The sequence below is a fragment of the Brachionichthys hirsutus genome, unplaced genomic scaffold (genome assembly GCF_040956055.1).
Source record: "Brachionichthys hirsutus isolate HB-005 unplaced genomic scaffold, CSIRO-AGI_Bhir_v1 contig_882, whole genome shotgun sequence".
In the NCBI taxonomy this organism is placed as follows: Eukaryota; Metazoa; Chordata; class Actinopteri; order Lophiiformes; family Brachionichthyidae; genus Brachionichthys; species Brachionichthys hirsutus.
In genome coordinates, this window is record NW_027180337.1 from 406,671 (window position 1) to 434,133 (window position 27,463).

Sequence of the window (27,463 nt, forward strand, 5' to 3'; positions counted from 1 at the left end):
CTGCATTGCTTCCACCTCTTTTGCTCCATCCATCTAGTTCTGTTCCCTTTTGTTTAATGAAGACGACGTTCCTGCGGTGTCCTCTGGGGAGTAATTACTCATCCAGTTTGCATGAACTCAAGTCTGCATGCCTGCAGAGACCCTAATATAGCAGCCTCCTTTAAGGCACTGCTTTACACACACATATTCCTGCACAATGATTACATATACCTATGAAGTGCATGCATACTGTTTGAAGTGGCACCAAGCCCTTTGGGGGTTAATGTCATTCAGCGCAACGTTCAATACTGTCCACACACACACACACACACACACACGCAAAACATAACACGTAATATAGGCACGGCTCAGTTTCCCAACAGGACATGCTGGCCCGGGGCCTTCCCAGCAGATCGTGCTGGTGTCGCACCGTGTGGGAATGCAGCCCCTGTGATCAAGACGATGATTTCCTGATCCATGAGTCACACGCCATTGGAGCATGAAAGACGCCGCATGATTCTGGAGAATGTGGACTGGACTTATCTCAACATGCAACTGAAGCACTTTTGATCTCTTCAAGGTTTCAGGCCAAAACAAGCTGCCTATTTACCAAAATGACAATGTGTTTCATCACCACGGTTCACCCATGTGGAGACTAGAGAGTCTCTCTCACTCACACACACACACTCACACACACACACACACGCTTGCCTTCGGGGGAATAGGCACCAGTGGCCTGTGCTGAATGGCTCACTGCTCACACAATCCCTTAATTTCTACTCTCCACCATCGTCTGTCTTCAAGAGACTCAACAGAGGACCAGAATATGCGAAACTACGCGGGAGCATTTTATGCAATTTCTGTAATACCTCCATGGAATAATAAGGTTTTGACATTACGTGAAAACAAACATTGAGAAGTTAATCATGCTGTATACCAGCCGAATCTTGGTTCCGTCATGCCCTGTGAAAGTAGCTGTCGCACAGTGTGACAGTTACAAGTGTGAAATTGGCCAACAAATGACAGCAGAGACCTTCGAGTGAATCAATCCAATCTTTGTCCCTGTGAAACAGTGACGGATGAATTAATGCAGAAATACTGCTTAACCCTTTATGGGGCGAGTGACTATTTTTGATCATTTGAGTCTTCACATGCACTCCAATGAGTGCCCTATAAAGAGTTAAGCCTCATTAAGTGGTGATTCATACACATGGCTATGCAATATTAATCTGAAATGCTGTACTCATTGCATCATGATGGAAACAGGCCTTTCCTCCATTTGTGTCTTGCTACCTGCTGTGTTTTAGCTGGGCTGGTTTTGCACTCCTTTGCTCACAAACTATTCGTCAATGGAACAGTGTTGGCAGCACTGCAGAGGCTTTGTCCTTTCGATTCGGTGCACGTGGCAGGTAATGCTGCCTGTGTGTCTATATTTATTCCAAACAAGCCAGTTGCCGCTGCCAGAAATGGAAAAGCTGTCATTTCCGGTGCAGCGAATGAATCCTGGACAGACTCGGCAGACACTTACCGCTAATAACAGCAACTGTAAATGCTCCAAGCCATAAACTGTGGGAAAAGGATTACTCAATGGAGGCAAAATATACATGAAATTTCATTTATCAAAAGGTTGAACATTAAAGGCCACCATCACAGGAGACATGGAAAACCCATTACTTTTTTTTATTTTATTATTATTTACCGCTACCATGTGTTTTCCTTGCTGTCATATAAAAACGTAGGATGTAATTTATGCATTTTCTTTTTTTTGACTGACAGTATTTATCATAATGATTGGATTTGAATCAAATTGTTTTTTATGCCAGTAGGGGGCAGAAAAATACATAAAACCATAACTTGAAGAGCTAATGGCCAAAATATTGACTTTAAATCTTTTAATTGCGTCTTTATTTTGTCACTGTTAAATACAAAAGAGCCCATTACATTTCTATCATGTTGAGTTAATGTTAATCATTTAAATTTCAAGCCTAAAGAATTGAATTAATACAACCTTTCACAAACCTAAATCATTCGTTTTATTATTGATCATAATAATTTATACTTAACCAATCGACCTTGGTTGATAAACAATGTCTTAGATATTAGTTAGATGAACTTCAGTCATGTCATAGAGCTGAAAGTTCAGATTTAGGCTGCAGCGGATTGACCTTCATTTCAAGATGAGTATTGCTGCATTATACTCATCACTGATTGGACAGTTTGGTAATTGTATGCATGTAATATGCAACAGACATACATTAGCATCATAACGAGTTCTGGTAACTCATGATCAATAGGAGTTCAAGACGCAGTCTCGTTGTCCAGCAGAAATAGTTGGACGTTATTCCTGCTGCATGTGAGCTCCCGGCATTCCTTCTCCTCCCGTCTGCTGCCGACTTCCATCTCTCATCTTTATCTCCTTCCTCTTATCTTGTTTCTCCCACTGCCTCCCTCCTCCTCCCTCTCTGGAAAGACGAATGACTTCCGAGTTCTTGTGATTATGTCTCTCCCACAGTATCTCACTGTGTGAGGCTGAAACGCAACGATGTGTGTGGGAAATTATGCCTTTGATAGCGTTTCTCCCTCTCTCCTGATGTGTTTAACCCGTTTAACACCCAGTGTGTGTGTGTGTGTGTGTGTGAGGGGGGATGCATGCTTCTCACATTTCCTGAGAACAGGCACACGCTAGCTGCGTTGCATGTTATCAATGCGTCAAGTGAGTGCTAACAATACATGGCCTCTCATCGCCTCCTGAATGGAGGCGACACTTTATTGCTGCTGCTGAGTGCACTGAGGGGGCTGGTGCAGTGGTAAGCGCTGTTGGCTCACAGCAAATATCATGTGTCTGCTCATGAGCACAGACACAGACAGCCATGGTTAATTAATGTAATAATACCCCCCCCCCCCCAAGCAGGACCCTGAAGCCCTGCATCCTCTCCGTGTCTGGGCTGCTGACCTCTTACACGATGATGGTAATGTTGCGTTACGACAGGACAGTTTCAGCATGAAGATTATTTGGTAACTTGTTTTTAAGTTAAGTTACTTAATATAAATATCATGTATTTGGAACACTGGTTTGTTGTTTAACCATATTTCATGTATTTACCGCCGGCCTTGTTTGTGTGTTCAAACTAATGCGAGGAGAGAAAGTCTGGTGGATAAAGTAAAAGATCCATTTTCTTTTCGATCAATCTCTTCTTGTTAACAAGGCGGATATAAATGTTGCTAATACTTTCATATGTACTTAAAATGTTGTTACGACATGGATATCGACAGATTCTCATTGGCCTTTATCCAGAGGACAGATCACCAATCTGTTCAGTAGATTTAATTGATTTATAGCTCATGTGTAATCCAGAACATTACATCATTGATTTATTAACAATGCTCAAAGCGGTTAATTACCATTTGCTGTGGAGGCCTGTACAAGTCTCACAGCTCGATCAATCAATCTGTGTTTCTGTTTTCTTTGCTTGGTAATTTTGGCTGAAACTCGGCTATACAGAGCAGTTTCTACCCCTAAAGTTAACCCTTGTCAGATCTGTGAGTGCAGCTTTCTCTGCAGCAGAGGGGAGACGCTACTGGCTCCTGACTGCAGTTAAAACCAGCCTCACCTGTATGACTGATGCGTTTAAAGGCGCACACCGGCAGCGCTGCATGTCGGCGAAGCTGCAGCACGACTCGTGTCGTAAGAACACGAGGGCAGGCTGACGGAAATCTGCCATTCAGGGGAGATCAACTCCCCTCAGGTGGAGGGAGATAATAATGTGGGGGAGACTTTTCAGCTGAGTCACAACCATTCAAATAGTGTCTCACGAACACACACACAGACACCAGAGCTGGCATTTTTTTCCATCTTTCAATTCAATGGAGGGGGCCCACTGTGTGTGTGAGGTGTGTGTTATTCACGCAGCAACAGCACAGGCTCCACGTGGATGCCAGGAGCTCTTTTTCATTGAGGAATTTAAATATTTGGCTCCTTCTGGCCATTCCCTCTTGCTCCTGCTGCGTCGTCCTCTCTGCCTTGAATCAATGGCAATGAATCTGTTAGCTTTCTGCAGACAATGGTTTGCATTGTAGCTTAAGGAGGACGGTGGAAAACGGAGGGTGAATATGGCAGCGTTCAGTGTAGCGTGTGTTCAACGAAATCTTTCCTTCATAGAGAAAAGAGACAATGTTTAAAGAAAAGCCTGTTTATTATAACCAAATATATTTATTTCCTTGAAGCAACTCTTGTCTAAAAATGGAATCTGCATTTTAGATTGGTTGACAAAACGGAGAACAATTAAAAAAAACCCATCAAAATCAGTCTACATTTGGATCACAATTGTTCAAGAAAAACATTTTGCATGTTAAGAATGTGCACATTTTTGTTTTCGCTTAATTGTCTCTCAAATAGTGAGATCCACATCTGCTCCCAAGGTCGCAAACATTTCCAAGAAGCTTCTGTGCAATTCAAGCTAATTCCTATATGCCTATTAACATGTTCACAATTAGAATACTAGCATGCAGCATATAAAATGCTTATCAATGCCAAGGTCTTAATTTAGCCCCTGAGCACATCTGATGCTAATCTAAGCATCCGTTAATCGGGTGACGGAGGGTTCAGGGGAATGTTACAGCTGACACTGGGATTTCAGTTCAAGCAAATATTCATGGGACACTTAGGGATGGGTCATTTGGACTGCAGATGAAGTGAGACAGGAAGCCCCTCGGAATATAATGTTTGCAGATGACATTGTGATCTGCAGGGAGAGCAGGAAGCATGCAGGTAGAAGAGAATCTAGAGAAGAGAGGAATGAAGAAGAGAAGGTCACAGTGGGACCGGTGAAGTTACAAGGAATAGACATAAAGAAGGCCGAGGACTTCAGGTACCTCGGGTCAACAGAGCAGAGTGATGGAGAGAATGTAGAAAAGAGGTGAAGAATCGTCTGCAGGCAGGCTGGAACAGGTGGAGGAAAGTATCAGGTGTGCTCTGTGACAGGAGAGTGTCAGCAAGGATGAAGGGAAAGGTCTACAAGACAGTGGTGAGGACAGCCATGATGGACGGCTTAGAGACAGTGGTGAGGACAGCCATGATGGACGGCTTGGAGACAGTGGCTCTACGGAAAAGACAGGAAGCGGAGCTAGAAGTGGAAAAGATGAAGATGCTGAGGTTCTCCTTGGGAGTGACCAGGTTGGATTAGAAATGAGACAATAAGAAGGACAGTGAAGGTTAGACGTTTTGGAGACAAGGTCAGAGAGACCAGACTTCGATGGATTGGACATGTCCAGAGGAGAGACAGGGACTATATCGGTAGAAGGATGCTGAGAATGGACATGTTCAGAGGAGAGACAGGGACTATATCGGTAGAAGGATGTTGAGAATGGACATGTTCAGAGGAGAGACAGGGATTATATCGGTAGAAGGATGCTGAGGATGGACATGTTCAGAGGAGAGACAGGGACTATATCGGTAGAAGGATGTTGAGAATGGACATGTTCAGAGGAGAGACAGGGATTATATCGGTAGAAGGATGCTGAGGATGGAACTGCCAGGGAACAGGGCTAGAGGACGACCCAGGAGAAGATACATGGACGTAGTGAGGGAGGACATGAGAGTGGCTGGTGTTGGGAGGACGATGCAAAGGACAGGGTGAAGCGACCCCTCACGGGACAAGCCGAAAGTACAGTAGTCATTTGGACTACAGAATAGAAAAAAATAAATAAAAAAAAAAAAAATGGACTACAGAATAGAAGCCATGAAAATACACCCAAAATCCAGCCTGCTGAGGTTGTTGGACAAATTCTAATTCTGATATGCTGGCAATGCATTCGGGGTGTAACCTGCCTCTCGCCCATCACAAACTGGGATAGGCTCCAGCAATTCTAATTACTCGGGAAACGTTCACCAAAGACCACACATGCAGGCGCTTCTTCCTCCCGGCAGCTCGACACTGGCCTGTGACCGTTACAGCAGCCATTCGCTGTGTCAGGAGATGAGAGCTCTTTAATCCCACATTACAGAGGCTTAGCCGAGCCTTCTCATTAGCACTGATGTTAGCACATGTATGCTCTGATTTAAAACTTCAGGGCCAGTGTCAAGGTGAGCCACAACCCTGTGGGCCAATCAAATGTTCTAGTTCTCGGTGGCTGGTTCCTTCAAAATAAATCCTGAAAAAATAACAGACTTCCACCAGCTCACAGATTACCGGCCCCACAGGAGAGTAAGGAAATACGTTAGGTATTATTATTATTATTATTATGACAGTAAAATAATAAAATTAATAAATGAATGATCCAAGACCAAAAAGGAAAAGTTCACAATAAAAGAATGTCTGAGGTAACATCAAGACAATAAATGTGATTGTGTGTAAATAATGTGGAGCCTGAAGTCAGCGTGACCCAGAAAGTGTGTGATAGAAAGTAATTCAATCATATCTGACTGAAACTGTAAAAAAAAGGAAGTGTAATACAAAGTGCTGTGAAGAATGAGTGTGTAGGACACTCGCATTCACCATCACTTTTATGATGTCTCAACATATAGACAGGGAGACTGATACTTAGATTAACAAGAAGGCGTTTAACCTCTATAGGCTGCGTATTCAGCTGCGCTCCACAGAGGAGACGCCATGAATTTAATCTTTCGATTGCAGCGATGGAGGGACTCGATGAACTGCAAAGAAATGTCCACTCTTCTTTATACGTCTTTATTTTTAATCTTTCAGTTCATTCTTCCCTTCACATTCTCTGCACCCTGTTCTCCATTTCCATCCCATTGTATTGTCTCCCCTCTCCTCACCATGTGCTCCCACTTCTCATCTCATCTCGGTACATTATCTTTCTCTCGTGTCATTCTTTGCATCGCCTCGCTTTTTTAATCGTTTTCCTTTTCACTGAAGACAACATTTAGATTTCACAGAAAATTGTAGAATGACTCTCAGTCTCAGTTGACTAAATACCTCTGCCAAAACCAAACTGCTCTACATGTCTGTTGATGTGAGCAGGAACCTCTGCCTCAGCTTTCTGCAGAGACTGGTGGAAATTAGATTTAGCATAATTTAGGAAAATGGTGAAAATGACTCACCGTGCAACGCAAAGAAAGCGAGAAGTGGATTTGCCCTTACTTGCCCCACACTTTAATGTTTTCTTTCCTGGCCCTTGCCCCATCCTTCCAGTTTCATGGAAATTGGTCAAACAAACAAGCTGACAAAAATATGTCTGTTCATCTTTTTCATGCATTTGGTTGCGCTGATTCAGCTCATCAGCTCATTCGATGTCTTATCCAATGGATTTATTTAAATATCAGGAGGTAAAACATTGGGTTCTATCATTTCAACCATTCTGGACTGGATGTTGACCATTTCACTCAGTCAGTGGAGGAGAAAATAAGTGGACTAAGTTTTTATTCAGTCTATTTGGAACCACTTTGTGAGCACATTATCCCATCAGTGCGGGAGAGGAACGGTGACATATACTACAGATCTATTGGGCTTCAGTGTAGTCCAAGAGATTCCCTCAACCACCAGAGAAATATATATCTTCCAATGCTCTGCACCAGCTGTCCATCACCTGGTGTCGCATCTTTGAGTTGTTGTTCTTTTGATTTGTGTTTGAATTCTTGCTCATCCCACTGGATTGTTCTGTTTCCATTAAAGATCAAGAATGATACATGATTGCCAGTGATAAATGCACCTTGTCCTGTCACTGTGTGGATCTCACATTACCTTAATTATCTTAATTGAGTTGTTTGGCCTGAGACGAAGGGTCAGACAGGACAGGATGGGTTATGCTTGACAAACAGTCCTTCTGACATGCTGTCTGAACTGATCAGAAATCAGTGTTGATAGCTGGAATGGGACACACTTAAGGGGATTTCCATATATGTATTTAACATTAGACTCCCCCACCTCTTCATCTACTGGCAGCTGAAGATATTGTGCAGGGAAACCGAGAGAGAGAGGGATGTTCATCTCCGGTAAATCCCAGCTGAACGTTGATTGTGGTGTAATCTCTCCAGTTTAATGCAGACCCTGTGGGTTTTGTTTCTCGGGCACTTGGTTCGTGCTTTGTCCTTATTTGTAAGAAGAAGGGTGATACAGCTAATACAGACCAGAGGTGTTGGCGTGTAAGGGAGAAAAGTTGACTCTTCAAAAAGTGCGATGAATCGTTTCAGACAGTCTCTCCTGGAAGACATTTGTCCAGCTGCACTCCTTTCTTCACACGAAAAGTGTCAGACAGTTACAGCAATAACGAGCACTAGAGGGAGATGGAATGAGCTCGGCACCAATGCTCCTTTATCAGTTTAAGGACGTCACGGAGAGGTTTTCACGGAAGTTTCCCATCCAACATCAGAATGGAGCTTTGGCCATAAAACAGCTATCGTGGCACACGTTAGCAGTATGTGTCTTTGACTTTAAAATGACAGGAAAAGACATGGAAGCAACGACATGTCAAGCTTAGAAACGTACCTGCAGGATTTTGCACCTCTCTGAGTCGCAGTCGATGTCCTCGCAGGGATGGAACATGCCCAGTGTGACGCAGTTCAACAGGATCACCAGCATGGACGCTCGCTCGAACCATGTGGAGAGCATTAGTTAAGGCATATGACAAAAAGGAAACAACAAGCTTCAAAGGCTAGCAGCAGCAGACATTTCTCCTGGCTCCTCTGAAAAAAGTGATGCACTTTTATCATTTGAGCTTCATTCATGATCAAACAAAGCTTCTGAAAGGAAACAAAATGGTATGGGGAGAGGGAAAAGCCACCTGCCTGTGTTCTGAGTGGCTGTCATTGTTCTTATACCACCCTGTAGATCACAGACGTGTTTGTAAGGCGTGCTGGAAAACAAACCACCGGTCAGGCCTTTTAACGAGATCGGATTAGAGCAGAGGGGGATGCTGGGAGAAAGGGGGGGAGACCGGAGCATCCTGTTTTAGACAGACTGAATGCTGTAATATCGAGATGATTAACGGATGGATTTTATTGACTGGACGTCAACGTGTGTATTCCTAATGTGGCTGGGTTGAGCTCCGGCGACACTGATCGATTAGGAAACACGTTAGGCTTATATAGCTTTAATTACCGGTAACCCACACAACGCAACGGACAGACACACATTCATTTTAGATCGATGGTGCATCATCTCTTCAGCTCTCTCTGTGTGTGTGTGTGTGTGTAGGTGTAGACGTCTGCACCAGGCTTCGAGGACAAACGACCTGTCTGCATTTAATTCCATTAACCGCCACTCGCTCATTCATCCCACTGACCCAAAATGCCAGTGCTGCCCCACAGCAGGAGCACATGGGGAAAAACGAGTGAGGGAAGAACAACAAGAGTGAGATGTGGGATTCCAGCCTGTCCTCCTCCAGTTTGGTGAAAAGATGTCGCCACCGGCGGAAGAACATTGAGATTATTATGAGAGACAGAGAATCTCAAAGACCGCAGTTCCATATTTGTACAATAGTCTGAAGTTACCGCCAAGCTACGATATGAATCTTTACTTCGATAATTTATCACATCTCCTGTGTATTAGATTAGACTCCACGGAGGAGTGGAGGAGCTCCATCAATATTTTTCTTCTGCTTATCAAGGGTTGTGATGCATCAGGCTACACAGGTTATTCCAGACATCGGTTTCCCCAGCAACGGGGGGATCAGCAAGGTTCCGAAGACACCTTCAGTGGTTCATCCCCCTTCCAGTTACAGAAGCATGGAAAACCTCCCAGGAGGCTTCTTAACTGGACGTTTAGACCACCTCAACTTTCCATGACTCTTCTCCAAGCCTCCTCAATATATCCAAACTCCACCCTATTTCCAAGGCTGAGCTCCGCCTCCCTATGGCGGAAGTTCATTTCAACCCTAGAGAAAAGGTCATCGTCCATTAGATCTACTCATGTGATAAACAGGAGCATTCCATCATCATTTTCTGAATGATAATGGAGACATAACACCCAGACTATTTTAAATACCGGTATATCAAAATATGCTTCCCTTTAAAAAAAACGTTGGTCTGAGTCATATTAGCACAGAGAATCTATTAATTCCAATGAAAATGCTCTGTATCAAAGTAAAACCAAATAGAAAGGTTAGTTTCACTTGTGAAAACTCCTAACACACAAATTAGCATCATAAACATGGACTGATGGATGGAAATTATAAATGGAACGAGCTGTTGCCATATATATATATATATATATACCGTATTTTCCGGATTATAAGTCGCGGTTTTTTTCATAGTTTGGTCGGGGGTGCGACTTATAAATCGGAGCGACTTATATATGCTTTTTTTACAAAATCTGTGAGCGCAGAGACAGTAGCCTACACATTTCTATAATAGGTGTTACAGGGAACTCTGTGACCCGTCAGAATCTGTCGCGGTTTCTGGAGGTTCATAGTTATCTGTCACACCTGTTATCTAAAAACACCAATTAGAAGGGCTGATTGAAAATGTCGCCGAAAAGAAAGTCATATTCCGCGGCTTACAAGCTTCAGATAGTGAAATATGGAGCCGAAAACGGCAATCGAGCAGCAGAAAGAAAGTTTGGAGTGAGCGAAAAACTTGTAAGGGACTGGCGAAAAGCGGAGGTTATGCTTACTGAAATGAAGAAAACAAAGAAAGCTAATCGCGGGCGACAAGCTAGGTGGCCACAGTTGGAGGAACGAGTTCACGCATGGGTGCTTGAACAACGTGCTTCTGGGAGAGGTTTGTCAACGGTGCAGTTGCGTCTCCGCGCCCAAGTGGTTGCCAGGGAGGTGAATATAAACGGCTTTGCGGGAGGACCTTCTTGGTGTTACCGCTTCATGCAGCGCAAACGCCTCTCTATCAGAGCTAGGACGACACTGTCCCAAAAACTGCCAGCGGACTTCCAAGCCAAGGTTGACAGTTTCCGCGCGTTCATTGAAAAGCATGTAAGTGATCACAACGTGATACCGGATCATATTATTAACATGGACGAGGTCCCCCTCACTTTTGACATCCCCATGGGCCGAAGTGTTGCAGAGAAAGGGCAAAAAAGTGTGAATATCGTTACAACTGGTCATGAGAGATCACACTTCACAGTGTTGCTGGCATGTTGTGGAGACGGATCAAAACTGCCACCGATGGTCATTTTCAAACGAAAAACCATGCCAAAAATCCAATCCTCCTCAGTTGAAATCGCCGTGAACGAGAAAGGGTGGATTGATCAAGAAATGATGAACTTGTGGCTTACAAAGTGCTATAATAAGCGACCGGATGGCTTCTTTAGAGCACGCAAAGCTCTGCTTGTGATGGATAGCATGAGAGCGCACATCACACCACAGTTAAAAAATAAATTAAAATTTTTCAACTCCACACCTGCCATCATCCCTGGAGGCTTAACCAAAATACTCCAGCCACTTGATATCTCCGTGAATAGGAGCTTTAAGTCAGTTTTGCGTAACCTGTGGGAGCAGTGGATGACGGATGGAGAGCACAGCTTCACGGCAACCGGGAGAATGCGCCATGCAACTTTCCTGGAAGTCATTGAATGGATCGACAAAGCATGGGCTTCAGTGACAACCGCAACCATCCTGTCGGGATTCAGAAAGGCTGGAATAATTGGAACTGCAACTGACGACGAGTCTGATGTAAGCGACGTAGAAGAGGAAGCGGCGTCTTGTCTACCTGCCGAGTTGGGGGAGTTGTTCAAAAGTGACACCGAGGATGAAGATTTCCTTGGATTTCGTGATTCTGAATAAAACCTGATATTTTGGTAAACGTGTTAGCATGTTCTTTGTGCTATATGTTGTTTGGTGTTGGATTTTATCAAATAAATTTTCCCCAAAAATGCGACTTATCCTCCAGTGCGACCTATATATGGTTTTTTCTTCTTAATTATGCATTTTTTGGCTGGTGCGACCTACAATCCGGAGCGACGTATAATCCAAAAAATACGGTATATATGTTTTTTTTTTTCCAAAGATTAGGCCAGGAAAAAAGTATTTCCGAAAAAGCCTCTATCAGGTCTCAGTAGTGTTGAATCCCCAAACCCTATGGAAGTATTACATTAACTCGGTCTCTTGCATGTATGATTATGTTTTTGGATTATTATACCATTCAAAACCTCACAAACTTTCAGATTATACCTCGCAGGACAAAATGCAAACTGGCTCTGAATAAATCATGGGAGATTAATCGTGTGCTACAGAATAATCTGATCTGAACGTAATTCCTGGGCAACAATGAGACAATGTTGAGCAAGGATACTGAATAACTCATGTAGGCGGGAGGGCAAGTTGAGTCTGCGACCACAAGGAACCTCGGTGGTTTAAGCTAATGATGGCTATATCTGGACGAGTATGTTGCACAACAAAGGATGCACAGAAAGTTATTTTTGTCCAAAGGGACACAATTAAAAAGATCAGTGAGATTGGGATCATTAAACAGGACCCAAAAGCTGAGACGCTCGGGCCTCGAGTTTGAGAGAGGTGGCGCAGAAAGTTTTAGGAAGACAAATTCTTGTTGACACACAGCATGTAGCGGCGAAATAACGTGGCGAGGATGCTGTATAAAAATAATTAGCTGCTCAGGCCGACTGTGTCAGCAGCTCTTATCTACCTTCAAAGGGGCCAATCACTGAGCCAGTTTAGAGAGGCACTGAGATCCACACCAATTGTGTTATTTATTTGACACAACAAAAAACACAATCCCCTTTAATGCATAGTTTTTACGTATAAACAACACCCGTACAGAAATGAATGAAACTTAACAGCTCACTAATGAACCTTTGTTTTCCTCTGAGCTCTGACTCGACTAGTATAATAAACCGATTTGATCATTTGAATTACGCCCTTAAAATAATTCAATAGAAGTTCTGGTATCAACATTGCAGAAAACAGCATTGTCAGGCTTCACGGACTAAATTGGTCTCTTCATTATTTACATCAGCAAAGAAAACCCTTTGATTTTGCACTGAAAATGCATTCAGAGCTTTTACATTCTGTCTGTTCCTAAATAGAACCAAAATCGGTCCTTGTTAAGAAAATGCGCTCCGTCAGCAAAAGAAAGTAGAAACAAACCGGCCGCAGGAAGGAGAAGAGACGGCACACACTCTTCCACTGCACAAGGGAACGCAGCGTGTTCTGCTGTTGAGGTGCAGCCGATGTAAAACGACTGTGGCAGATTGATCATCTGTGAGCAAAGCGCTCCGAAGGACATTTGGATTTGGAGCTATTGCCTTCTCTTAAAACAATCTGAGAAGAAAGAAAGTCATAATCTGAATACTATTAAACAGAGAGGTAGATAAATTATACATCAGGTAAGGAATAAGAACCCTCCCCTTTATTAGCGTTTTGGTCCACGGTGTGTTGATTTAAAGTCAGAATCATATCCAACACCTTGGCCAAAGTTCTGGGCACTCCCCTCAGGACACTGATAAAAAACATCTAAAACATCTAGGAGAAGAAAACAATCCTGAACGCCAAGAACTCTCTGCACAAATTACACGATGCTGGGCGGATGCGTTTGCACTCAGTATCCTGTGAAACTTTACCAAAGACAGGCACGACCGTGAGCTGTGAAAGTAAAAGGCCATAAATGGAGTGCGGCTGAGCAAAGCAGCCATTTTGCCACTGTGGTAATCAATAGGCAGGTTTATGCTGATTATTGGAGGGTAGATAATTAAACAGACTAACGGAGATACCCACAGAGATAAAACGTTAAACATGCAGTGAAATGAAAGTGATCTTCAGATGCTGCAAGAATGTCAAAGGAAGTTGATGAGGAACAGCATAACTATCAAAAGGAACATTGATGGTCCAATTTTAAATAATTAGTTAATCAATATTTTATTACAACTGGCCAATCTGAATGTGGCTAAAGAGGCAAATAGTTCTTTGGTTGAAGTAAAAAAGAAAACTGCACTCCAGCAAGGCTGCAGGCAGACTGACATCTACCTGCTCACCGATGCTCACCTGGACAAGCTGGAGACTGCTGTGAAAGTCACCATCACACTTCAGCACCATCACCCTGGATCTACTTGGGGAGGAGCTAACAATAATGCTGGTGGATGTCCCCCTCCTGTCCTGGATTGTGCGCGATGTGACTGGCAGACCACAGTATGCACGTTTACATCACTGTGTGTCAGAGTGATGAAGAACACCAGACAGCAGAGTGCAAAAACGAAGCTAAAGACATTCTCAAAAAAGCAAAAAAAAAAGTATAATTAGAGAAACAGATCAAGAACGCACAGACCTACAGACAAACATGAGTGTTGTACCATGAAACGTACGTCCTCCCGACCGCCTGTGGGCTCACAATGCGCAGGTTTCATTGGTGCACTTCAGAAACTGTCAAATGATCACGCATTTGCAAGCGTATGAAATGTATTGTTTATTGGCGTTCTTACAAGTACCGGTAAATAAAGGGTGGGTTCATTAACAGAAAGACAGATGACAAGTCTCAGGAATCAGACGTAGCAAAGCATTAAATATGAATAATCGCAATAATTGCATCAATAACTCTTCTTGTCTTCCTCTGCCCCCCCTCCCAGCTGGTGGGCTATAATTAAACAATAAGGAGAGTGTTCTGCCTTCAGTGTTAACTTGCACACACACACACACACACACCTTCATGCTGTCAGCATATAAACTAGCGGTGACGCCCAGAGGGATGGATTAAATCAGAGGAAAAACATGCAAGGATATGCGTCGTCAATAGTCTGAAAGCAGGAAGCCTGCACCACACAACAAGAGACAAACTCATCGACGGCTGACAAAGCATTCCAGTGTGCTCTCGTGGGATTGTTTCAGCTGTCCTGACACCTGAACGCACACACACACATAAATTCCCTTTCTTGTTGCCTAACGAAGGAAAACAAAGATGCAAGTCTTCTGTCCTGTCCTGAATCACTCGTTCACTCTGTTTCTGTCCACTAATAATCTGACAGCAGACACAAGGCAGCATAACGAAGAAGTCTGTGTACGGGGATGTATTGTTCTCATGAGGAGGAAGGAGAAATGAGGAGGACACTTTTAAAACAAAGTCTCAACTCGTCTCTTCAAGCTTTCCTTTTTGTCATGAGAGAAACGGAGCGGATCCTGCAGCAAGAGAGAGAGGATGTGCACACTCAGTCTAAGGGCGATCGATAAAGACATCCCTTCCTGAAGTGATATTATTAATGGTATTTCATACAGGAACTGGTTTTGCATCCATCTCCACACACCTCACAGCCTTGGTTCATCGCATGATGCAGCACCGAGTCCTCACGAGTGACAGCTGCTTAAGCTTACTGCATCAGTTTGTTTGTTCATCGAGGCTCCCTGCATCAGCAGATGGCGTCCACAACTCCATGAATCACATCACGTCAACCCAAAGCTCATTTCTTTGACAGCTTTATTGATTCACCAGAATTATCTTTTAATCATATTGAGTCCTCACCGTGTCTCCATGTCATAGAGCTTCACGGTTTTTCAACAATTCCTCAATGCCCTCCCCCCCCCCCCCCAAAAAAAAGAAAATGCACAAGCTTGTTAAATTCAAAACAGTAGCCAAGACTCTGCTTGATGCAACCTGATGAAATTCTGCCTCACAACTCTCAAATAATGGACAAAACAAGGACTCATACGGAATACAAAGGCTGCTGAGGGGATGTGAAAAAAAAAACCTCTGAAGTTGGAATGAGGCTGAGCAAACCAGCAAATCTACAATGACCTGCAGGTAAGTGCAGAAGGATGGAACAGCAGGGCCGATTGAGCAAGAGACATACATTATGATGTAGACAAAGAGATGAAGGTGTGTTGAGAAATGTGGTCTTTTGAGAAATTGTTTACTGGTAATATTACGTGAGGAAGACTAGGAGAAAGGTATACGGAAGGAAGATGTGACAATTTAAGAAAATGCATACCCTTTGCTTCTCTTCAGAAGACAAACTTTACAAAGCACAGAAATGATGGCTGGAGATGTGCAATGCATAAAAGAAAGGGTTAAAAGAAAGTTCCAAGTCTAAAATCAGCCGAGCTGCTCCTCTCAAAGCCTCAAAGCTTTTTTTTTCTCTTTCTGATCACTTTGTTCTCCCTCTCTTTTCACTGCTCTGTCTGTACCGTCTCGCTCGTTTTACTGTCTGGCAGGAGAATGACGATTGCTGAACACGTTAGAATAAAATAAAAAATGCAGGAGAGAACTGAAAGAGGACTATGCATGAAATATTAAGAGTGACTTCTGCAGCCCTTTGTAATACGTGACCTGCCGCTGTCAACTCGCTCAACGGTGTGTACACTCCCATGTCTCCATGTATATGTGGGAATGTGAGCTAGTATACCTATATTATTGATTATAGCTGACAAATTAATAAAAAAATAATAATAATGAGATGTTTTCTTTTTCTTTGTCCGGGAGTTTTAAAATAAAGAAATTAACAAACTGTCTGGGTATGAAGATCTTACCAGTAAGGGAAAGAGGAGTCCAACAAACCAACAAGATGATTCAAGATTTCACAGGAAAGCTGGATTTCCTGCTGGCATACAGTTGTGAACAAGTGGTTGAATGTTTAATCAAAATGTTATCACTTTTTACTTTGGAAATAAGCTTCATCAGCAACCTGCAGAGTGGAAACCTTAAGTAAGGAGTTAGGAGGCCGAGTGAAACATCAGCACATTGTTAGCCACCATGCGTGGCAGATAAATGGGCTGAGCAGGAGCAGGACAGCATAAGGAGGGAAGAATGCGTGAAAGAAAGACCATGTGTGAGAAAGTAAATGATGGAAGGTCCGCACAATGCTCTCACAATGCCTGTGTGCTTGTTTGAGGCGGAGGAGCAACAGCAGCAAGCTGCAGCACGCTTCTACTAGTGTGCATTATTGATTCAATTCAACCTCAGTCCGGGATGCTGTCCGCGCAAATGGGCTGCAAACTTTGTTTAATGCACCGACCTCATAAATATACACACATAGAGCTATTACACTGACACAACTGGGACACTTAGGAGAAACCATATGATGAGATGGAAGGACATAGTTTAAAGAAAAGGCTGACTATTACAGTCTGGATGTCTGTTCAGTGCTAAAGATTGTGTCTCGTTCATCACTTCAGCTGCACGATGCAGCTGGCTAATCACCTGCTGCCTCCTGCGATGAGAAACGAGCTTCACGTCGGAAATGTAGGTGCCAAAGATGGAGCGGAAGGATCCTAACAGGCACACTGCAACAGATTCTCCACAGCGACGCACACTCATTAGCCAGGAAACACCCCTGTATATTCCCACAGAGAACTTTCTGTTGCTAAGCAACGCAGGGATCCATTAGAAAGTACAGTGAAGTCACATCTTCACTGCGGTGGTGTCTGTAGCCGCTATAGATGGGGGCAGAGCTGTTGCAGCCACAGAGCACAACTTCGAATGTGTGTGATATCATCCCAGCATCACGAGCAGAAATCAGCACAGCAACATGAAGAATCATCTTTTCCATCCTCCAGCTGAGCTCAAAGCTCTTCTTTCTCCATCCTCACGGTCATTGATGTGCAATATGGCTTGGCCAAAGACTTTATCTAATAGTGTCAAAAGACTCTGGCCTACCATCCTCACAGGGTGGATGAATACTTCCCTGTGATTCAGCTATTTTCACTGCAAGTCATTAAAAGCTCTGCACCCTCAAACTCCTGGTGATGTGACGGGATAAATAAGTGATCTGAAGGCTTTGGGAGGCTTTATTGCACAGCGTGGTGCCTTTTGTTTGCAACACACAAGCGGACATATATATTCTTTAAAATTTGTCAGGAACTGCGTGATGGATAAGAGAGGGCGAGCAAATCTCTCAGTCTGCCTTGAGCCGACTCGCATCTATACAGAGACTTGCTTCAGTTCATTTGAATTAAACCTGAATAAACTTCAACCACACACAAAAACATGAATATTCCAGTGTGTGATGAAATCCAGTTAAACGCCACATTAACCGATATCAAATCAGGGCGGAAATTAAAGCACAGCTCATGCTGCATGAACAGGCTAGCGAGAGTTCAGCTAGTTAGTAGGATGAGAGAACACAGAGAAACACAGTAAGGGGGGAAATGGCAGAATGAAAATCTGCAAGAGGGTAATTACAAATATGAGAAAAATTCAGCGCAGCGCCAGAAGAAGAAGAATTAACATGAGGTCAACTTTATCAATGCAGCTGATCTGGCCCCCGAACAGAACCCAGACTGATGTTAGGGAGGTTAGAGGCACGCTCCTGTGATCTACTCACAAATACAATGTCCATGAGAACACATGAAAGCTCTGCTGCACGCAGGATATTCATGTGTTAGACACTGAGCTAATGAGCAATCAGCGCTAACAATGGGAAAACAAAACTATATTGGTGCAGTGATGGCATGCATAAATACACAGACAGGAAAAAGCTCATACAAGGTAATATGAAGTGCTGCAAAAGTCCCCCCCCCCCCAAAAAAAGAGAGGTTTGTCCAGGTTATCATACCTGGACAAACTCTTCAATGAAGTTCATGAGCTGCATTTAAACGTCTCGAAAAGACGAGCGACATTCTGCATAGCTGAACTCTTTTTATGATTCTTTTTTTTCTGTCTTGGATGGGAAACGAGTGAAATGGCCAAAAATGTTAGTTTTGGCTCAAATGGATGGACTGGGATGTTAATAGTAGCCCAAGGTCTTAGAAAATACTAAAACGTTGAACCTTTCTTTGATAAAAACTATATTAAAATACTCAGTGTTTTCGTTCATAGGAAATAAATGGAAGAATGAGTGCCAAATTCATCATCAAAACACATCGGGTCTTTACAATGAAGGCCTGCGGACCCAGCGGTCTAGCTTTTCTTCCATGCAGAACTTTAGCTCATCTTCTTCCCAAGACTCCGCTTTCTCCTCTCCCCCGGTCTCCCCTCGCAGTCAAGCCAATCCTCTGGCTCTGAACAAGCTATTACACAAAGCAAATAAGCCAAGGATATAGCTTCCAGTAGCTCCTCTGAAAGGGAAACCGAAGCAGGCCGGGAGTGTGTGCGAGGGGAGAGAATGAGCCTATAAACCCCAGTGACTTTAAAACGCTTTGCCAATCTCAAAGAATGCCTTGTGGATATTAAGTGTTGGATGACTCAAAAAACGTTCTCTGTAGCCTACAGAAAGCCCAGGTCTGCGCTGCTTGGCTCGCTCCGACACCAGGAACAGAAACAAAGGCAAGGAGGAAGAGAGACAGACAATCTCTGAGACGCGAATGCCACAACAGCATATTTTAAATCTTCAACGATAAGCTCCTTTTGACAGCCGATGCCTCGTGGCGATGTCTTTGTCGCAGAGTTCAAGAGTGGAGCTAAAAAGCAAACAAGAATAGTTATCGATTACAAAACCCGAAGTAACCTCTACTGGACCTACGTGGCACCATCCAATGCACTCCAAGCCCATAAAGTGTTGCTGGTATTAATAAAGTACCAAGGCCGAAAACATCTCTGCCTTGCTCTCACACCATCCGAGCCTGCACAAGTAATGTCTCGCACACGCAGAGAGAAAACAAAGTCAGAAGGAACACATGATATGCAGACATTCTCCACTTGCCCATGACGTACAACAAACGGTTGTCATCTGGTTTCTATGCCAATACAGTCAGTATCAAACACAGCTGAAGCAAGAATATCTTGTATTCATAATACGAAGATTAACTGGCTGTTTTTATTTTTGATTTAACTTCTCTGGTTCAAGTTCTGTTTTTTCTTTTCTCTGACACTAGGTTTGGATTAAATAATATTTGCATTACTGATAGAGGGCTTGCACGCTCTTATATGGTCTTGGCCTGCAAAAGAGAAACAGAAGCTAATTTTTAAGTTATGAAGAATGTCTTTAAAATGCATCTATATATGTAAAAAAAAAAAAGCCTTAAAATAATGCAGGGTCTGTCCATTTTCTCTGCCAACTGAGCGCACAAAAAAAAGTGAAGAGAATCCTTATCCAGGCCCAACCCTCACAGAGCAGTGCAGCGGGACGTAGCCATCGGCGAGTCCCCGCAATTAGAGTACGCCAGTTAAGCGCCAGGGGAAAAAAGGAGTGGATGGAAACAAGACTGGATGCATAGAGGAAAGAACCAGAAGTCAAGGAAAATCCAAACAATGGGAAATAAACAAGCCTCGGCACAACGGGCTCTGTTGAAGAAAGGACAAAATCAAGCTGGAGCGTGTGAAGAGTGGAAAAGAAAAGAAAAAAAGAAGCGCAAACCTGGAGCATAATTAGCTTTTCATCTTGAAATTCAATGAACCTGCTTTGAAAATGGACGATCTTGTAACGCTGAAATTTAAAATTAAAATGTATTTACTCATACTTGTGAAAAGCAATGTTTCAGTAATCACAAACTTCTATTCTGGAACTATATAGAAGCAGAGTGGAAAGAAGATATAATGCACAATGGCGAATAATGTGCATCTTACTGGTGCCATTTGTGCACAAAAGAGAAAGTAAGCTTAAAGCTCCCCTTACTCTTTTAGAGGATTTATAATGTATTCATCATTGAAGACATTAATGAGGTGTGTTTCTAGAGATGGATCTTTGTGGATGAAAATCTAATTAGATTTCTAAAACATTGATTCTTTTTTACGGTCACTGATTAAATCATAACAACTGAGCAAATAAATCTCACTTTTTATTTTCATATTTATGGTCGGCACTGTTTCTGTAATAGTTATTCATCTCTTTTAGCGTCAGTAATTACCTCCTGTTGCACAGAATCATTTTATGAGCGGTGCCGTTCCTGCCCTGCATGCACACAGGAACACAATGTATACTAGGAACAGACTGCTGGGTATTTTTTTCTTTTTTAACACTGTTTCTGAGATGCTCCTTTAAATTAAAAGATTTCGACTGGAGATCTAGAAAGCTGCATAGACAGGGCCAGACACCAGCTATGGAAGGAAGACCTACAACTCTGAAAAACACCAGGTAGCCCCATTCCCTCTTTTCTAGAACAATCAGATCTCACCTCTACTCAGACACAAATGCATGACAGTATTCAATTGGTTCACTTGCAAAATAAAACATTCTTTACTTTAACGACGGTGGTGGAATGACTGCACAATGCTCGCAGGCAAACCAACTCAGCTCCCTCCGGGGGGGCTTCTTACTACCTGGTAGTCTCTCGGTGGGATTTAGCCGAGTTTCATTTGAAACCTGGGCAATCTGAGTGCAAGCACGCACATCTCCATCTCAAATGGCACATTTTAAAAAGACAGTCAACACTTGCTTGCATGTGTTTCCCATCTCATCTGTGAAAGCAGGGCGTTGGGGGTGATGCATTTCTTTTCATGTGAACGAGTTCAACCAGAGCTTTTAAGCCCCCCCCCTACATTTTCTCTCCTGATGCAAAGAGGATCTATGATTTCATGATAGATGTGTAACCTGATGACAGAGACCGAGATGGATTATGACCCATCCTGTGAATTAATTGTGCAGGTTTTTGTGAAACATCATTAGAAATGTTGTTAACAGCAATGTAGCTGAACCGATTGCTTTTATATGCGTATTTGCATTTACTAATGTAGCGGCTGCGGAATGGAGAGCAAAATATCAGAGCCAAACAGCCAGTTCTGGGGATGGTAATTAGCCACATAGGCTAACAATCAGATCTAATGGTGCTGTGGTGGATAATAGCCATTTATACCTTTTAATACAGTCAGATGTAGCACCAAGTGTGTGCTTGTGTGCGTGCTTTAGTGCATGTGTGTGTGTTTAGCCTCACGAGGACCAACTTTTCCCAAAATCATGATGAGAGAAAATGTTGAGAGGCCGTTGTGTGACAATGAAAATAGAAGAATACATTTATCATTTTGTTGTTGCAATCTGTACAATGTTGTCTGATGTTTAACTAGAAAGAAAGGCGTATTATTGGCTGAGACCTCCCCTGCTTAACAACAATTTATTAATATGAAGGATCTGTGTGGGTCAATGACAGAGAGTGAATTTAGACGATTGTGTTCAGCATTTCTGATCATTTAGTGGTCTTTTTAAGTGTAATCTACAAAAGCAATGCATTTACAACAAATGAAGCAGACTACTACGCAATAGAAAAGAAGCCAATTCCTTCATGCACCCTGGTTTTCTTGATTTAGTGCATCTGTCTACAGAAATTGTTGGATTTGCTCAATGGTAAATGTATGCTTCCTTGATGAAAAAAATGTTTAGTCTTAAAGGGGACATATTATGAAAAACTCACTTTTCCCATGTTTCTACAAAACTAATTTGGTGGGTTTGGGTCATTATCAACCCAGAAACAGCTAAATAAACCATCCAGTCAATCCTGCATCGTTTGTGTAGTTCTGTAATGAAGTACAGAAACGCTTCTGGAAGAAATCTAACTTACTGTGATGTCACAGTACCAAAGCGTGCACAATATGCACATGTACATGCATGCACATTCATTGCGTGCAAGCGCTTAGTTTCATTTTTGTTTTCAGACATCTGACAGAGCTGTTTGAGACAGAAAAGAGGGACGCTGTCCTTTTGATCAAAGACTGTCACAGATATTTAATAAAAGTGTCTGGGAAGCGCATTAATTTGTGAAAAAAGGGTAGAATATGTGATCTTTAACACAGATTTGTTTAACTCCTTACTAGCTTTTTGATATGATAAAACACATTCACTGGCCGTTAATAATGCAGCTGCTTGGTGTTAAGTCTCCACTTCAATAGATGGACATTCAAATGCTTTTAGCATTTCACTTCAGGGAGCAATAAAAAATGACCTATAAGAAGGGATGTAATCACAGGCACACCAGTTATGCTATTAAGCAGATTAAGCAATTTACAGCTAACGAACATTACATCTGAATACAGTCCATCTGATTTTCAGAAGATTTTTTTTTATCTGTTACTGTCCAGTCTTTGATGTATGGTTGCATGGCAACAGGGAAGCATCCATGTGACTCCGTATCTTGCTCAGCTATAGTCTTTTCAGTAACGCTGTTTAAATGCATAGTTGTTGATTTATCAGATTAGGAGCAGAATGATTGCTTGATCACAGCTAATTCAATGGGATCGCACCGTACAAGACACTAATGGAGCTCCTAATGAGTGATGCATCTGCAAATGAGCTTTGTAGGGCACTCTAACTTTTAAAGGGCTTTTGGCTGTAAGGGGTGGCTTTGACTAAGTGGTTGGCTGTTAATCCAGTGGGATAAATTATACAAATCAGTCTAAAATATAATGGTTTATAGCTAAATATTGGAGTCACGATCTTCTTTGAAGTTTTAGCATTTCTGGCCGTCTCCTCTAGCCGTTCTGACACCACCGTCACGGTTTGCTGTCTTGGTCAGGGAATGCTGCTTATTTGCAGCGGCACAATGGAGCTGATCAATCATCAGGGGCCCCATCCAACATCACATCAGATTGATTCACACAACACCCTCAGGCGCCATAGCTCGATTCTGCTAACATGGGATAACAAAGACAGCCTCAAATAAACACACCATGCACACAATCAGACATGCTCCCATTAGTCTGCTGGCGGTTGTGAGTGTAGGAGGAAGTTAGAAACCATCAAAAAAATCAATCAGCAGTGACAAAAGCATAATTAATTTTTTTCATAAAGTGACGAGTAAAGAAGACGAAGGAGACATCCTATTGACAAGGAGATAAACAAAAGAAACACACATCCACGCCCACGCCCACGCTCACACAAACACAAACACATTCTCCTCCTGTCAGAGTTAAGTATCTCCTGACACATCGGCAGCAGTAATCAATTCCCATTTGCATTACAGCCAGGGTTCTTATGAAAGCACCGGCCCACCTTTACTCATCTGGGACTTTATATCTCCATCACACACTCCATCTTTGCTCTTTTCATGCCTTTACGCTAGTTAGGAAGGAGTGGAATGGTGTTAGAGCCCTGCATCCCTTCATTCAGAGGCAATCAGGAGGCAACCATTGATGCATTGTCAGATATTCTCAGAGCGGTGTGTACCGGTATATGGCTTATGTGGATCAGCTTTATTTCCTCTCCCACTGTGTTTATTACGTAGAATTATCTACACCCACGATAAGCATGTGTTCCGTATTTCATCAATTACAGTTTTTAAATGGCACACAGATTATTACTATTTGTTGGAATCCGTTGCTCCATGACAGTACCGGTAATATTTATTTTCTAGTACCGTAATACGCGTGTGGGTAGCAGGGACGTGGAGGCAGCAGGTATAAAGCTGTGGCGGTCAGAACCATGCTACTACTTCTGCTGCAGGGTGAAATGTAGTCAGACTCAAACACTGTTCCATTGGCTCGACGCACATTTTTTCCACATAGTAGATCCAGATTCCTAAAACAATCCACCTGGTACATGATGAATCCTAATTTAGAGTGGATTCACGTAAAGCTCTGGGATTTTTTTTTGTCCAGCGTATTGGAAACTCTGAAAGTACGCTTTCTAATTAGATGAAAGGAGAGCGCATCGCATGGAAGAGCGGAGGATGACTTGAATGGAAAGCAATCTTACTTTTAGTTCTGTTGTGTTTTGTTTACCGACTTTTTTTTAAATAAGCTACCATAGCAACCACAGAGACATTTTTTGTTGCTTGGATTTTCTTATTTGCAGAATGGAAACACCACAATGCAGAGATCATTTTCAATTCATTATGACACAATGGAGATTAATTCAAAGACAGTTATATTATTTAGAGACTTTGTATTTCCCCCCGCCCCCCCAATGAGGATGATTTCAGCAGTCAATGAGCATTTAGAGTGAGCCTGCAGGATATCTTATTTAAAAAAAACTTCAAAAGAGTTTAAAAAGTCCCCAGCTCTGAAAACAACGTGAAAAAGAATTGTGAGTTATAATTGCACAAACACAAAATGATCTAACAAGTTACAGCAGTGCTTGTTGTTGTGCAATCCTCAATTTTTGTGGGTCTTCTGTTTTTCATTGAGATCTATAAAATAGAAAAAACCCTAACCCTAACCCTAACCCCAACACTACCCCCCCCCCCCCCCCCCCCCCATCCCCATTATAAAAGGACTCATATTTTGGTTAATAGCTCATAAACTACTAATGATAAACACATGATTCCAAAGATATAGGTTGTGTTGCTACGCATCACATTAGACTAGTCTTAATAACAGAACATTATCTAGAGATCGCCGCGCTGCGTTTGATGTCCTGGTTTCATTGGTAACTTCCATCAGTCATACCAAATACAATGACACATTGTGTAAAGTCAGCTATTGCAGTTTGAAAGTCTTCATGATTCACTGATGCTCTGTTGGGCTCTTGTGCATTAGGCAAGCTGTAGTCAAAATGAAAACCCCTTCTAGTCACAAAACCTCTCACACATGCTGAACATAAAAAATACGTGGTTAGGTTATGAAAAAAATAATAATAGTAATAGGAGTTTGCTTTCCCATGAGATGTCAAATCCAGTGTCCTTGGTGAGAAGGGTGTATTTGACCCAACCCTCGAACAAACTCTGGCCTTCTTGGGAATTCCACACTTTCAAAAATCCATTGCAGTTTCCCTGATCCGTTTCCATTGGCTGCAGATTTAAGCTCAATGCGTCTCTTCAAGAGGTTGTGGTTTGTTTTAAAAGTCAATACTGCATGATATGCTTTGATGGAAATATGGCACACAGCGATCAATACCTAACTCAGTGCAACGTAATGGACAGATGGACACAGCTCCTTGGGTGATATTGGAATGAAGAAAGGCAGCGAGAAGAATTCCGAATTAGAAATAAAAACAGTTTGCACATATTCAGGAAGACAATTCCCAGAGAGAAAAGGAAAGGAAGACAGAAATCCAATAACAATGCTAAACAACACGATGTCCACTCCCACAGGTCATATTTTTTGCTTCTGAGACAAATGACGAAGTCCCAGGGCCCCACCCCTTTGTCTGACTGTCACTTTCTATTTCTACCTCCATTCATCCCTTTCCCTCGTTTTTGATGCCTGTCTCTTCTTGTTCATCCCTTTCTGTCTCACCCTCCCGCTACAAGTTCCATTACAGGACATTCCATTGCTCATTTCCACACATGCTTTGTTCTCGCACCTCAGCTTGGACCATTTCCACCAACTCTAGCTCCGATTGCGTCGATCATCAAACAAACTCTGAAATAATTTGTCATAACTAATGGGGTTCTTGTTATGAATCACCACTGAGATATCCCTGAACAAATGGTTGCAAAATAGTTCATTGGCTTTTTGTACATTTCTTAAAAATCTGTTGCTTATTTGTTGAGAGAAAATATAATCAAACACTATTTTTTATAATGCAGACTTAATCGGAAACATCCCAGTTTTCTTGAGAGCTGTGGTCAGACTGGCAAAGAAGAAGAGCCTAACACTTTCACAAAACACCTGCACAAGATCCATCATATTCTCTGCAGCGGCTGTGTGCGTGAGAGCATTTAATCATCCCTCAACTACCCCAGAGCTAAAAGCTTCTCCAGACATCATCTTAGCCAAGTCTCAATACAACAAGGAAAATCAGATATTTTTTCAAAGCGTCTAAAAAACATTTTGGAAAACTGAAGGATAGAAACTCAACTGGTGACTTTAGAATTTAGCTCCTGGCTAAGTAAGAAAGTGCCATCGGAATCTGGATGATGTAAATACAGCACTGCTTAGTATCCCTACCGAGAACAATCATTTGATATATGCAGCAGCATCAGTAATCCTAGAGACGGTTGGCAACCAGATGGACACCATGAGCAGCTGGAAAGAGCAGGGGCCTCCATGGAGAAGGCTAGAAGAAAAAAATCACTGCAGAGCAAAGTTAGCCTCCTAACAGAGCTGAGCAGAGGTGCGATTCTTAAGAAAGAACTCCCCAAGAAATACAGCGTGCTGCCCACAGCCGAGGCACTGGAGACTGCGAAGCAAAGGCTCACAGCCTAAAGAGGTGTATAAATGAAGTAGAGGCGAGAAGAATAAACATGATGTTCTCCAACAATCCATCTAAGGCCTACTCTCAGTGGCAAGGTAGCAAGATCACAGCAGACCCACCCAGGGCTGAGACTTGTTGCGGTTCTCATCTCAGGAACCCTGCAAGCTATGCACCTCTTTCTGCAAAAGAAAAAACTACAAATGTTCATTACATGCACAAAGCAGAAAGTTTGGATCAGCAGAGGTATTTGCAAAAACACTAATACATGAAGTACACATACTGCCTGCCCAACTGCATCTGGTTTGCATTACCGCATCAACGGTGGAGAAATGCATCGGCGCCCTGTTCCCATTGGATGGTTGCTGCCGGCTCTGCTTTTAATTGGTCATCTTAGTGCCAGACCCTCAAGCTCACTCTCACACACACACACACACACACGCACACACACACACACACACACCAGGGTGCTGCATGGGGAATGTTGTAGAAAAAAAGTGAAAAGTTGGCGAAAATCAAAATTCTGCTAATTGGGAATCATTTTTTCCTTTGTCTCCAGCTCACATAGGCAAAGACTTTGAGCATAATATTTTTGAACAAATGGCAGAACTTTAATGTGTGTGTGGTGTGTGTGTGTAACAGTGCAAGAAAGAAAGTCGTGTAATTCGAGGTGGGGGCAAGTAAGGGATAATAGCAAAACA

General features: G+C 42.6%; 1 protein-coding gene across 1 annotated transcript in view; it reads right to left on the reverse strand.

The window, feature by feature from the left end:
- The window catches only part of cacna1g (calcium channel, voltage-dependent, T type, alpha 1G subunit), a 144,037-nt gene that overhangs the window by 79,211 nt on the left and 37,363 nt on the right, over window positions 1-27,463 (reverse strand). The window contains exon 2 of the mRNA XM_068757269.1: window positions 8,427-8,538. Coding sequence (XP_068613370.1) covers window positions 8,427-8,538 — 112 coding nt within the window. The remainder of the gene's footprint in view (window positions 1-8,426; window positions 8,539-27,463) is intronic.